The 14,829-nt window shown below is 40.2% G+C and overlaps 1 protein-coding gene across 1 annotated transcript in view; it reads left to right on the forward strand.

The window, feature by feature from the left end:
• LOC133413625 (TBC1 domain family member 10A-like) overlaps positions 1-14,829 on the forward strand; it is a 29,557-nt gene that overhangs the window by 4,545 nt on the left and 10,183 nt on the right. The window contains 4 exon segments of the mRNA XM_061698235.1: positions 1,836-2,025; positions 2,663-2,817; positions 7,246-7,511; positions 7,513-7,631. Coding sequence (XP_061554219.1) covers positions 1,836-2,025; positions 2,663-2,817; positions 7,246-7,511; positions 7,513-7,631 — 730 coding nt within the window.

Below are 14,829 nucleotides of genomic sequence, written 5' to 3' on the forward strand. Positions count from 1 at the left end.
AGGGTTACATATTCATAGTGTGCATTCAGCAGTTCAGTTACTGTATTAGCCACTTGAACCCCATGCATTGGACCCTTTACACAATACATCCATCCATTTTCTGACCCCGGACCTCAGAACTGTGAACTGTGAGGCAGACGCATGTATACAAACTCATAAGATTGAATGTTTAGATTGCTACTGTCAGAGAGGTACTAATTCAACAATATATTTATTATTGTTTGCACTGTTGTCAAAGTATACTAGGTTATATAGAGAACTGTTTCTAATAGTTTAGTTTGCGTGATATACAGTTTAACACAACCGTACTGATAATAATAATACGTAATTGTCACCTCGCGGATAGTGTCAATCAGAACTGAGCATTAGTTTCTTTGTAAAGACAGAAATTTCTATTCACATTTTGTGTTAAAACTCAGTAGATTGTGAAACTATGCCTAATTTGTGTTTGAAACATATCCAAGCCTACTTTTTAGTAAAACAGCTGACAAATAGCAGAATCATGTTCTAAATAGAAATAGAATAGACAAGCCTTTATTTTCATTGGTAAACTGCCATGATTTAGATTAGTGTTCCCCAGCTATATCGTGGTTCACCTACTGCAACCGCACTTGTTGGCTTTTTTTTTTTTGTGGAACATATTGAATTTTTCTCTTTTGCGGGGGAGGGCAGTGGCTCATTTGGTAGAGCAGAGAGTAGATCATCCAGCAAGTCAGCAGTTTGAATCCCGGCTTCAATTGTCAGCTGTCAAAGTATCATTGGGCGTGACACTGAACCCTGATTTTCTCCCAGGGGGCCTGGCAGAGCCTTGCATGGCAACAGTCGCCCATTGGTGTATGAATGTGTGCGTGAATTTGTGAGCATCTGTAAGGCATTTTGGGCACCACAAGTGCACTCAATTTACTTTTCTGTTGTGGAATTCTCTGCTTTATCATGATCCGATGATGAAATCTGCAGTTTATAGCAATCGTTTTTTGAGCCACCATCGCGATCCCCTTTTCAGCTGTTTATTCAATGCCATGAGAAGAGTAAAACTCCAACACAATGAGCACACTCATGCAACAACAGTAAGACACAATAAACACACTCACGGAGGACCTAGTCTCGGCCACAGCTCACGCTTAGACACTCACGCAGACTCTCTAACGTCACATGCCACCCCACCAGGCGTGGGTCGAAAACAAAAATATCTGACAGATACTTAAATACGTGCAGTATTTTCTATATATTCTATGTTTGCAACTTTTTGGTGTTTAAATATGTTAACAGCATATTTAAAAAGTGTGTTTAATAAGTTTAAATGTGTTTAAAGTGTGAGGGAGACGTAAAACTATTACCAAAAATATATATACTGTAAATTACCCCAAAACATATACACACTGTATATTTTATTTCGTCACTATATTGCAGATTTTACCTTTAGTGGGTGGGTTTGGGGTTCACTGTACATTTAGTGACCATTTTCAGACTCACTCTCGAGTTCATACTGGGTTTGTGAAGTGCTTACTAATTATGAACTAAATCTGTTGTACATTAACAGATGTTTAGAAAACACTTTGATTTCATTTGTTCTTCAAAAATCATAGTCCTTAAAAAAGGCATGGTACAAGCTGTTGTCTTTTTTATCTTTAAAGTTTTTATCTGAATCACAGTGCCTTTCTCAGCATTTCCCACACTCTGCTGTGATCATTCTGTATCCTTGACTCTGTCTCGTGAGGGACACCGATACACTAACCGCCTTATAGCATGAGATAAAGAGATTAAGCAAATTAACAAAAGAAGTTGCTCTGCTCTCTGCATCCGTCCACTTAATTGGTCCATATTGTCCCTTGCAGGAGGCCATCCAGCTGGACGGGGAGATCCTGTACGCTCTGCTGCGGCGGGTGTCTCCCATCGCACACCGTCACCTTAAGCAGCACAAACTGGAGCCCATCTTGTACATGACTGAGTGGTTCATGTGCGCCTTCTCCCGCACGCTGCCGTGGGCGTCTGTGCTCCGCGTGTGGGACATGTTCCTCTGTGAGGGTGAGACATGTCACTCATGTGCTATACCAGTGCACATATTTGACATCCAAAAATCTCACACCACGCCACCAAACAAAAATGTCACAAAAAGCATTTATTCTGAAATAATGATCATCCGTCTCGATTTACTAACAAATTTACTCAGTGTAAAATCTGGGCCTGTTTAGCTGAATACAAAGCTATTATGCTGTTGTATGAATGGCAGGAGGTTAATTGTACAGTACCTTCTGTAAACTGCCATTTAGTGGAAGATCATTGTTCTGTCTGTACTATACGTCCCTGGCATAAATAGACGAACAAAGACCTGATTTGTCGTAAATTGTATTGTATTGGTAGGGTAATTGTATTACTCTTTTTTTTTTTTTTTTTTTTTTTTTTTTTTTTTTTTTTTTCCAGTTCAGAAAAACTGGATAAAAATAGGGACATTTCTCCAAGCACACCTGAAGTTCTCTCACAGCAAACTGAGCACACTGGTTGAGATGAGCTGTACTGTACACGTAAATGTCACCTTACTCATCTTATTTGAGGTCCTCCGAGCACACCTCAATCAATATAGAACTATTTGTCTTGTAAAATTTTTTTGATGCTGTTCCCAGCCTTATGTTCTCTCATATGAAGTTGTGCCTCTTGCTCTCAGGAGTGAAGATCCTCTTCCGCGTGGGCCTGGTCCTCCTCAAATGCCTGCTGGGATCTCGAGAAAAGGTGAAGGCCTGCTCGGGTCTTTACGAAACAATGGAGCATCTCCGGGCCATACCACCACAATACATGCATGAGAGTTTCCTAGTGCAAGAGGTGAGTTTGTACTTGCTCTGGCAAATGCAGACCTGTTTTCTCGTTGCATTCAAATTCGGGTTACGTCACCGCTGTAGGATCTGAAGAAGACCGTCTGTATGAAGGCACAAATGTACCAGCGTGTCCACAGATCCTTAAAGTCTTAAGTTTCATTTGCCAAAATGAAAAGGTTTCATTATCATTTGAATTCTTTAATTTTAATGCTACTACCTGCAAGCTGCAACTCCTATATGATGGGTCCTAACCGTGTGGTCGCTTCGGTGACGTGCTCTCAAGTATTGTCTATGTTTTTGTGTTTTTCATTCATCTTTGGAGACAGTATGTGACTCACTTAGACAAGGGAAGACCATACCATGTACGCCGACGCCTTCTTGATCGATTTTGCAGCATAATTAAACGTATCATCTGGTCATCTAGGTCCATTTGTTCTAGCAGACACTGTTCCACGGTCGTCATTGTTGTTGCTTTGTTCCTTGTTCCGGACAGGAAAGTAAAAAAAGCTACCGGAAATGGCAAAAAAAATGCAGCGGAAACTCCACCGTGTGGTGTCCTAGCCAATACCAGCCGTCGCGACACCCCCGACTTGGAGGAGAACTGCTGTACGTTTTCAAAACAGCGCACGTGAGTTGCGCTCGAGTATAAAGGCAAACTGCGTGCAGGATAGCCGCAGTGACCTCAGCGCGGTCGCCACCAGCAAGAGTATAAAGAAGCCTTAAGTCATTCTACTCACCGCGTGAGTTCGCATCTTTCATCCTCGCTGATGTTTACATTCCTCCTCAAGCTCACACATACGCCGCACTGCTAATGCTCGCTGAACAAGTAAACGAAATTGGGAAAAAAAAGCACCCAGACAAAGCTAAACTCAGCCACGAACTCCCTAAATACAAGCAGCACATCAACTGTCCTACCATGGAAAATAACATTTTAGACCACTGCTATGGTACGTTAAATAACGCATACCTTGCTATACCTCGTGCAGCTCTGGGCTCGTATGAGCTCTGCTTAATTCACTTAATACCAACATAAAGACAAAAACTTAAATGCACAAAGCTTATGGTGAAATGAAGAAGTGACCAATCAAGCAAAGATAGAACTTCAAAGCTGTTTAGACAGCACATACTGGAGTGTCTTTGAAAATTCAACTGGCAGCCTGGATGAATATACGGACAGTTACATATCAGTTTCTGTGAAGAGGTGTGTGTGTACCAATAAAGTCATTTCGGACGTTCAGTAACAACAAGCCGTGAAGTTAGAAAAACAGTTTACCGCTAATGACTCTAAATCAGTCAGGGGTGCATTACAATTGGTAACCAATTACAAGCGGCCATCCCCCTAAGCTGAGAACTAGGACCAGCCAACAACTTTGAAAAGGAGGCTTTCACACCCCACACCCACCCAGCCACACCAACGACCACTATCAAGCCTCTGACTCCCCCTCCTGCGTTGACCATCCACGAACAGGAGGTGAGACGCATCTTCAAAGTACAAAAGATCAGCATAGTGGCAGGCCCAAACCTTGTGTCCCCATCCTGCCTCAAAGTCTGCACGGACCAGCTCGCGCCAGTCTTCACACAGATCTTCAATAGATCTCTGGGACTGTGTGAAGTACCATCCTGGTTCAAACGCCGGGAAACCTGCAATCTCTGGTCTGAATGACTACAGGCCTGTCGTCATGACATCTGTGGTCATGAAGTCCTTTGAACGCCTCGTGCTTGACCACGTCAAGAGCGTCACAGGCTCTTGACCTTTTAATATTGTGATATAATATTGAGTCGATATGGCCCATTTTTGGCTGTGGACACGTTTTGTGAATGATAGTTCATAAATTTGATCAAAGTGGCTTTTAAAAACAATCTTAAAGTAGTCTTAAATTTTAAATCCTTAAAGCTACAGATACCCTGTATTATCGTATCGTAGTAAGTATTGCCAACTTTCCAGGACCTTAAAATTGCAGTTAAATTAGACAATGTTTTTATTTTTTATTTTTTTTCATACTTTAAAAACAGTTGCCATGTGTCTTAATAACTTGTCTGTTTCATGCTTTTGTCAAAATACCCCATCCATCCATCTGTTTCCTTTACCGCTTCTCCTCACTAGAGTCCCGGGCTGCTGGAGCCAATCCCAGCTATTTACTGGCGGGAGGCGGGGTACACCCTGAACCGGTCGCAGGGCAGATAGAAACAAACATCCATTCACAGTCACACCTACGGGCAATTTAGAGTCTTCAATTAACCTACCACGCAAGTTTTTGGAATGTGGGAGGAAACCGGAGTGCCACCCAGGCACAGGGAAAACATGCAAACTCCACACAGGCGGGGCTGGGATTTGAACCCCAGTCCCCAGAACTGTGAAGCTGATGTGTTAACCAGTTGCTCACCGTGTCGGCCAAAATACCCCAACGATCAAGAATTATATCAACTTCACACAACCTTTTTATTTCTCCTCGCTGAAATGTGCAAAGGCCCTGCTACAAATAGCGAAAATTCGTGAGTAATTGACGCCCCCCAAAAAGGTTTATAATTGCCTATCCAATGCCATGAAAAAGTATTGGACCCCTTCTCAAATTCTGATATTTATACATAGTTTCCCCACTTTAATGTTTAAGACCATCAAAGAAATGTAAATGTCAGACAAATATAAGCCGTGAACTTGAAATGCTGTTTTTAAATGATTTAATTTATTAAGAAGAAAACTATTCAAAGTTACCTGGCCCTGTGTGAAAAAGTAATTACACCCCTTGTTAAATCGTTAATTAATTGTAGCTAATCACAATGTTGGGTTAATTTTCACTGATCACACCCAAGCTTGATTACCTCAAGCAAAAAAAAAAATCACTTAACAGAATCTGTCCTGACAAAATCAAGTCGGACAAAAGATCGAAAAAAGCTGCAACAAAATGACACAATCCAAAGAAATTCCAGAACAGTCGAGAAATAAAGTAGTTGGCACCAATTAGTCTGAAAAGGGTTACAAAAGCCATTTCTAAAGCTTTAGGATTTCAGCGAACCATGGGGAGAGCCATTATGCTCACATGGAGAACACATGGAACAGTGTTGATTACCCCAAGAGAACAGCAATGACTCATCCAGGAGGCCACTAAGGAACTCAGGACAACTTCTAAAGAACTGTCGGCATCCCTTGCCTCAGTTAAGGTAATTGTTCATGTCACAACAATAAGGGAGAGACTGGGCAAAAATGGCATCGATGGCAGAGTTCTAAGGTGAAAACCACTGCTGACCAAAAATAACATCTAATTGATTCCTAAGACTTTTGGGAGAATATTATATGGACTGACAAGATGAAAGTTCAGCTTTTTGGAAGGTGTGTGTCTCATTACATCTGGCGTAAATGTAGCACAGCATTTCAGAAAAAGAACATCATACCTGCAGTCAAACATGGTGGTGGTATTGTGATTGTCTTGGGATGCGTAACTCCTTTAGGACCTGGACAACTTGCCGTGATTGGAACCATGAATTCTGGTCTTTAACAGAAAATCCTGAACGTGAAGGTTCAGTGATCAGTTTCTGACCTTAAGCTGAAGCGCACTTGGGTTCTGCAGCAGGATACCGATCCAAAATACACCAGCATGTCAACTTCTGAATAGCTTAAAAAAATCAAAATGAAGGTTTTGGAGTGTCCAAGTCAAAGTCCAGACTTAAATGAAAAGAAATGAAAGAAAGAAGAGAGAAATCCAGTGGCATGACCTTAAAAGGCCTTTCATCCTCAAAAACCCTCAATTTTTGCTGAATTCAAACGATTCTGCAAGGAAGAGTGGGCCAAAATATCTCCACAGAGATGTGAAAGACTCATTGCCGATTATAGAAAACGAATGATTTCAATTGTTGCTCCTGAGGATGGCCCAACCAGATATTAGGTTTAGGCATTTTTAAGCATTTTAAGTTCCCTTGCGTTATATTTGTCTTATATTTACATTTGGTTGATGATCTTAAACATTAAAGTGGGGAAACTATGCAAAAATATAAGAATTTGAAAATCTTGTATATTCTGAAAGATGCCTGCCAAGCACTATTTTTTTTTTGTATTTGACTGCGCTTTGGCCTGTATAAATGAAGCTCTCCCTCTCACTTCAACATAGTTTCTTGGCACAAAGATGGCGCCAAAGAAATACTTCTATATTAGCCGGAGCTTTGCACAATAACAAAAAACAATCAGCGGATATGCAGGGAACATTGTCGCCCGAAGTCAGTTGGGATAAGCTGCTGCAGCACATCTACGACCCTAGTGAGGATAAGTGGTATAGAAGATGGATTGACAGTCGAATGGATAGTAATGCTAGTCATGTATAACCCTGCTGTTTATTTCATTCTGTCTAGTGGTCACCTATTAAGGTTATTTGATTATTTAAAAATATAAATTATATATTTATAAAATGTGCGATTATAATCAACTCTGAACACTGTAATTCAGACCATAGACCTGTCCGTATCGGAGAAAGACATCGAGAAGGAGCACCTGGCACAGCTCCGACGCTGGAAGGAGACCCACGATGACCTCTACCACAAATCCCCACCCAGGATGCACGGCGCCAAGGCCGTCATGGCCGCAGAGCCGCCGGGCCGGCAGTATCTGAGGCAGCGGCCCACCATCATCGTGGAGCCCCCGGAGGGAGACGACGCCAGGGACACTCGCAAGCCCAAAGAGAGAGAACCGGAAGAAGAGCGTTCTGCCACCGCAGGAGACAGATAATGCTCCGCCGTTTCTCCTGGAACCCTCGCCGCTCCTGCAACCAATGAGCGTGCACGCGTCCAAAGAGAGTGTGAGCAGCACCGAGCATGACACCTATCTGTACCACGGTGAGCATACCAATCATTCCGTAACGGACTGTGAGGTTCCATTGAAATAGATTTTCTTAAACGCTCATGATTCTTAAAATTTGTAGAATTTAGGCAAATTTACTAACGACAAAGGTTTGGAAGATCTGTGGAAAGCTGTTGCTGTGTGCATTTATGCTGTGAGCATTTATTCAATATCCTTGATATCCATCTTAAGGTCCATTTACTAGTATAGTATTTGTCTTTACTAGTAAGTGTAGCGTAGCGTAGAGTAACGACTATGTCTGACTGGTAAGTTTGTTTCCTTTCCCACTACCGTCTTCCACTACTGATGACATTTCTGAACTGAAGTGCTAGATGATTAGTCGTAGACTAGTATGCCAAAGTTGTCATATCACTGAGGACAAACAATGTACTTGTTCATGGACTTGAAGTTGGATATCAAGAATATTGAATGAATGCTCTTCGGGCCGAGCATTTATTTGTGGTTATACTAGTAGGCCAAAAGTGGCCCTCGGCGTGGAAAGATTGTTACAAGACAGACAGTCATTCTACTACTGCATCATAGCTGTTCTACTAGTGCGCTGAATTGTCTTATTAGTGATGACAAAGAGCATACTAGTATATGAACTTTAAGATGGATATGAATGATATCGAACAAATGCTCCAATGCCTTTCCATTCCCATTTTATGATTGTAAATGTGAAATTCCCCCAAATGAACTACAGGTGGCGATGACAATTAGTTTGCACTTTTTTTTTCCCTGAGGGTTGATCAATCATGGAGAGGATGGAGCAGCAATGGTGTGCATGATTTAACAATCTAACTGAATTTAACGGCTACTACATTTACTCTAAAGAAAGCAGTCTGATTAAGTCCAAGCAGATAATGATAAGGTTACTCACCGGCCACAACATTGGGTCCATGATCTTATAAGATTCACTACATGAGCATTTTTAACAAATCCTCCCTTTACAAAGGGAATAATACTCTTGTTTGAATGGAAAAGTTTTCATAATGGATATTATGAGATTTTGCATTTGTACCTATTGTGTTCATGTGTGCCCATGCACTACACCAGCAAATCTTATTGGTCCTACTTTGCCAGCCTTGGTGTCAGTGTTCAGTCTATGAACAACTGTTGTATATCTGTGAGTGCTCAACACCGTCACACTACTTTGATTCCACCTCTTTTAATGAAGGAAACTTTGCTCAAGGACATTGTTGTCCCACGAAACCAAAGATTTTTAGGTTGGGTTTGTTGTCTCTGTCAGACAGGAAGTGTTTATACTTTATTCATGTTGGGGATAAAATGAATGAACGGGAATAAAAAATCAGCCATGCTGGCACTAAAGACTTTGAAGGACTATCACTGGAAAATAAATAACACTCCAGCATTGGGAGATTGTTGTTGTTGGTGTGATGCAACCACAACCGGTTTACCGCTCCCTTTTCTGAGCCAGATATGTCAAAGTTTGTGTATTTTTTTAAATAGAATTTGAACACAAATGCAGCCCATTGAATGTACAAATATTTTTTTTACAATGATGTGGAAGGGCGGCGGCACGGTGGCCGACTGGTTAGAGCGTCAGCCTCACAGGTCTGAAGACCCGGGTTCAATGCCCGGCCCCGCCTGTGTGGAGTTTGCATGTTCTCCCCGTGCCTGCGTGGGTTTTCTCGGGCACTCCGGTTTCCTCCCACATCCCAAAAACATGCATTAATTGGAGACTCTAAATTGCCCATAGGCATGACTGTGAGTGTGAATGGTTGTTTGATTCTATGTGCCCTGCGATTGGCTGGCAACCAGTTCAGGGTGTACCCCGCCTCCTGCCCGATGACAGCTGGGATAGGCTCCAGCACGCCCACGACCCTAGTGAGGAGAAGCGGCTCAGAAAATGGATGGATGGATGATGTGGAAGCTCAAACTCCATTTAAACGTTTCTTTTGCACTATTAGGAGGAAGAGCAGTTTGAGGAAAAAAAAAAAAAAAAAAAAAGTGAGGTGAAATACTAACATGTACAATGTTTGATTATGATATGGGATAAACTTGTTTCGAAAGTGTAATCCATTTTTGCCTGGAATCAACTTTATAAAGGTATACCATGTTGGGTATTCGAAAATTTCCAATGTGTCTTCTGTGTTTCTCTCAAACAAAAAGTTTTCACAAAAAACTAATTGAACATTTTAGAATTAATCTATGTAATTACTGGGTGGTCGTTGGAGTCACGCCTATCCCAGGTGACTGGGCAAGCGGCTGGGTACACCATGACTGGTGACAAACTCCAGGCCCGGGGGCCAGATCCGGCCCGCCGCATGATTTTATGTGGCCTGCGAAGGCAAATCACGTGTGTCAACTTCCATGATTCTTGTTAAAAGCTGTACCAAGATTTCAAATGGTCATATTTCGTTAATAACATTGAGATATTGCAAGCATTTTTATGTTACCAAACATGAACAATAGTTGAAAAACCCATTACCCTTGATTTTTGATTCCAAAACTGGCTTATATATTTCGGGTGTAATAATATGATGAGGTGATTCGGCTGTTAGGCTATTACAGCTGAACAGGACAAAAAAAATGATGAGGTGATTAAAGACTTTGATGGTTTCACAGTCATAACGGCCCTCTGAGGGAAACCGTAACTACAATGTGGCCTGCGACAAAAATTAATTTGACACCCCTGACATAGACTAACTAGTATTCACATTCACACCTATGAACAGTTTAATCTTCAGTGAACCTAACATGCATGGTTTTGGGATGTGAGAGGATGCCGCAAACTCCACACAGGAAGTCTGGAGCCAAGACTCAAACACCAAAGAACTGTGAGGCAGACGTGAAAACCACTCGGCCTGCCATGCTGACCCATTTTCGAATTCAAATGAAGAGCACTATATTGTCTGTAGATGGCGCCACAGAGCTGTTACTTAAACGTTTTGAGAGTACAAGAGCACCCACTAATGAAAAATTAAGACATTACAAACTTGTGCAATACAATAATCGACTGCTTCAATCAAGCTTTGACTTTGTAAATTATTGTTTTTAAAAAAAAGGTGTGAAATCCATCTATGCAAGTTTTTTTGGAGAGTGATTTGATTGTGGAGACTGCCCACCGTCTCTTCACAATGACTGCATTTAATCCTAAATTAAGACAATGAAACAAGAGCAAAATGGCACACTCCCACAGAGCAGACACAACATTCAATAATACAGTACTCCCTGTGTTCGTTAATATTCACCCGCCGCCCTCCCTCACCCTTGCAGCAGCACACTTCCTCAGACACCTGTTTCTCCGGCTCTTTCAGCTCGGCCAGGAATTAGCATCTCAAATGGGGGAGAATTCCCACAGCTCCATCCATTGCGCCTCAGTTTTTGCGCCTTTTTTGCCTCACTTTTACATGACTAAATGATGAAGATCAGCTGCAGTCTGCCTGAAGACCCGTGTCTTCAAATCAAACTTTATTGGTCACATACATGGTTATACAGGTGCTTCATATTAAATTGGAATACTCTAGAAGTTTATTGTATTTTAGCATTGCAATTCCAAAAGTGAAACTCATAAATTAAAGATTGATTTGCCACAAAAAAAAAATACTTTTCACTAATTCCACCCTCATTTCCATATTAAAATCCTAAAATTTTGACTCTCTGTTATGTCCATCCATCCATTTTCTCTACCGCTTATCCTCACTAGGGTCGCGGGCTCTTTGTTATGTAACATTCTAATTTCTTGCCGATGGTAGAAGGTGAGTTTTCATTAGCTGTAAGCTAAAATCATCAAAATAATAAATAAAATCATAACATAGTTTGTGTAGTAAATCTATGAGTATTTGAATTGAACTACAGAAATATATGAAGTTTTGTAATTGTAATTTTTGAGTTGCACCTCTTTGTGGGCCTTTGTGTAGTGAAATACTTTGACACGTCCAGCTGGTAATATAAAAGATGGTATAAGGCTAATAAGAACAAAAGGTTTCAAAATGTGCAGGTTTAACAATTCAAAATGAGGTGTAAAATAAATTCAAAGTTGTGCTCTTGTGCCTTTTAAAGTCATACATTCCAGAGTTACACAATCCGTCCATTTTCTATACTGCTCATCGTGTTCAGGGTCACAGGAAGCTGGAGCCTATCCCAACTGACTTCAGGCGAAAGGTCACCTACACCCCGGACTGGTCGGCAGTCAGCCACAGGGAACATATAGAGACAACCATTCGCATTCACACCAAATGGGAACTGAACCCACGCTATCTGCACCGGAGTTAGGCAAATGTACCACTACACCATCAGTGACTTACACATAAAGATTTTGTATTGTAAATATTAAACCGCTTTAGCATTTAAGAGCCCCCACCGTTTTCCAGGTAGGTTGGGGGGGAAGTCACTCCTAACACACCCCACACCATCGGAGAATCGCTCAGGATAATCTTTTCGTAACATTTAACAATTGGGCCTTTGCTAACTTTGATTGGAATGGGGGGGTGGGGGGAAATGCTCATATTTTGCCCAATTATTAGTGTGTACGTATGTACCCTGCTTAAAGCATCAGTAATACAGGGGAATGTGCTTGTGAGCTCTTAAAGTTAAGAAAATCTACCTGTACGTCATCTACATCCATCATCAAAGGGTGAGTGCATTTTATTTATTTATTTTTGACATTTTACACTGTTACTTAATGCTTCTGTTTACACTTATAACAGCTGACAGTGTATAAAATCTGACTGCACGAATGTTAGGTGACTCCCCTTCAGCAATCCGTTTCATTGATATCCTGCAATGTGTCATCAAAGGGTGAGTACACCATTTATATTGTTTTAAAATGTACAGGCATTCATTTATTTGTATGTTTTTTTACTCAGGTGTTAACGTGTTCCTTAAAACATTCCCTGTACAGTTTTAAGGTTTTAGAATGGTGACAGTTTGACCCCATTTGTGGCTCTATAGTCACACCTTTAAGGAAAGGATGAGTGGAAGTTTTACAGTCATAACTTAAACAGCTGAAGAAAAGCATCTTACGAGCATCATGGAACCAACTCTGTTAATCAACTGCATTTTAGTTACTTATACCTCAAAGCAGTAATGTAATGTAGCAGTGCCTATTTTGTTTGTTTGTCACTAATTTCTCGCTATTTATAGTTTGAGTGTGTGTGCCTTGTTGGACATTTGTTCATTTGTCATCTAGGTCATTTCAACAAGAACAGTCCCCTTGATTCAACCTTTGTGGATTTGTTACTTTGTTTGTATTTCACAGTGGTTTAAAGTAGCACTACATAAAAAAAAAATATCTAAGTTTTCTAATATTTTGACCACCTAACATACTGTAGCTACATAACATCCCTGATAATTAACATAGTCTTCTATGAATACCTCTGTCAGTGCCAATCCAAACTCAACATGTAATGTGTGTTGTTTTGACTGGGGGTGTACGGGCGGTATCGTAGTGGAGGCGGCCATATGTGTGAAGCGTCTAGGAGATTAAAGACTGGGCTTGTTGAGCTGTAAAGCTCGTCTCAAGCTTTTGGGTAACAAAGTTGTACCTTTTATCCCACCAGTGCCCTCTCCATGCCCTCTACCCAAAGGGGGATTAGAAGGATGGAGGTTTGGGACACAAAACAAAAACCTAGTAAGAGGCTGGTAAAATCTAATCTTTCTTCTTCTTCCATGTGTTAATATGTGATTGTGTGGAATTGTATACCACTACAGAGGAGCCTCAAACACCCTAAATGCCCAACTATTTGGAGTTAAAACTAAATCTTCTGGAAAATAGGACTTTAGAAGTCAAACAAAAGATGGCGTTCAAATCATCATCTCGTAACGTCCGAAAAGTTTGTTTCCAGCAATTAAAGCAGGGGTGGGTAGAAAACCTCTGTGCCCAAGGGCCGCATTTGATTTTTAAAACAAACACATCAGCCAGGTAATTCGCTGATGAGGTTTTATATATATATATATATATATATATATATATATATATATATATTAAATATGAAAAAAAAAAATATATGTATATATATATATATTTAATTTTTATTACGATAGTAACATTTTTAAAATGGAAATAAACATGTTAAGTGTGTGTTTTTTTTACTAATACATACACTAATACATTTTATTTGCAATAAATCAATTATTTAATGAGAAAAACTAATTAATACATATGAATTAACCAATTCAAGGGGCAATTGCAAAATTAGTGGACCAAATGTTGCAGGCCTATTGATAATGTACCATAATTTCTCGTGGGAAATGCGCATTTTTTTCCCCAAAAAAATTGTCAAAAGTCAATTGTGCGCATTATACATGGGTATAGGGGCAAATGGAAAAAAACTTTCACAGTTTATAGATGTAAGCTGCCATCTAGTGGTTATGAAAAAGCTGTACGCTTTCATTCCAAAATGCCACCGCCACCTAGTTGTTATTAAAGAGTGTAGCCTACACTTTAATTCCAATTTGACAGGGGTACGTATGACTGCATATATGTACAGTTGCGCTCATAAGTTTACATACCCTGGCAGAATTTGTGAAATATTGTATTTTTTAAAATATGACTGATGACTGAACAACAACCGTCATTAATTTCTTTATGGTTATGTTTTGTTTAATGATAATGCTTTTCTGAAATGCTTGACCGTTTAATTTGAATCCCATTGAAATAAAAATTTCACCTGGTGCTTCGTGTTTTCTTTAAAGAATTGAACCCATCTTACAAATTCTGCCTGGGTAATAAAACATGAGCACAACTGTGTGTTTTCGAATTTACTAAATAAAAGTAGGGCTGTGAATTTCAAGATAAGAGCAAGTCAATTAAAAAAAAAAAAAAAAAAAAGGATTACGTGTTCAAATAAAGTCCTTAACTTCAGAATAATTATTTGAAAAAAAACTGACAAAATACAGATAATACTTAATGTTTTGATCAGATGGGTAGAAGCAAAATCATGCATTGAAAAAATGCATTGTACATGGGTAGAAGGGTTTTCCAGAATTTTGAGGTCAACTTTGAGGGTGCGTATTATACATGGGTGTGCATTATACACGAGAAATTACGGTAAATGCTTGTAGGGCCTTATTAAAGAACAGAGCAGGCACCCTGGACCATAGTTTCCCCACCACTGATCTTAAGCCGGGGTGTCAAACTCATTTTAGTTTGCGGGCCAAATTCACCCCAATTTGATCTCAAGTGGGCCGGACCAGTATATCCGTGACCTTGTAAGCTATAAATAACCA

This window comes from Phycodurus eques, chromosome 15, assembly GCF_024500275.1.
Source record: "Phycodurus eques isolate BA_2022a chromosome 15, UOR_Pequ_1.1, whole genome shotgun sequence".
NCBI classification, from domain to species: Eukaryota; Metazoa; Chordata; class Actinopteri; order Syngnathiformes; family Syngnathidae; genus Phycodurus; species Phycodurus eques.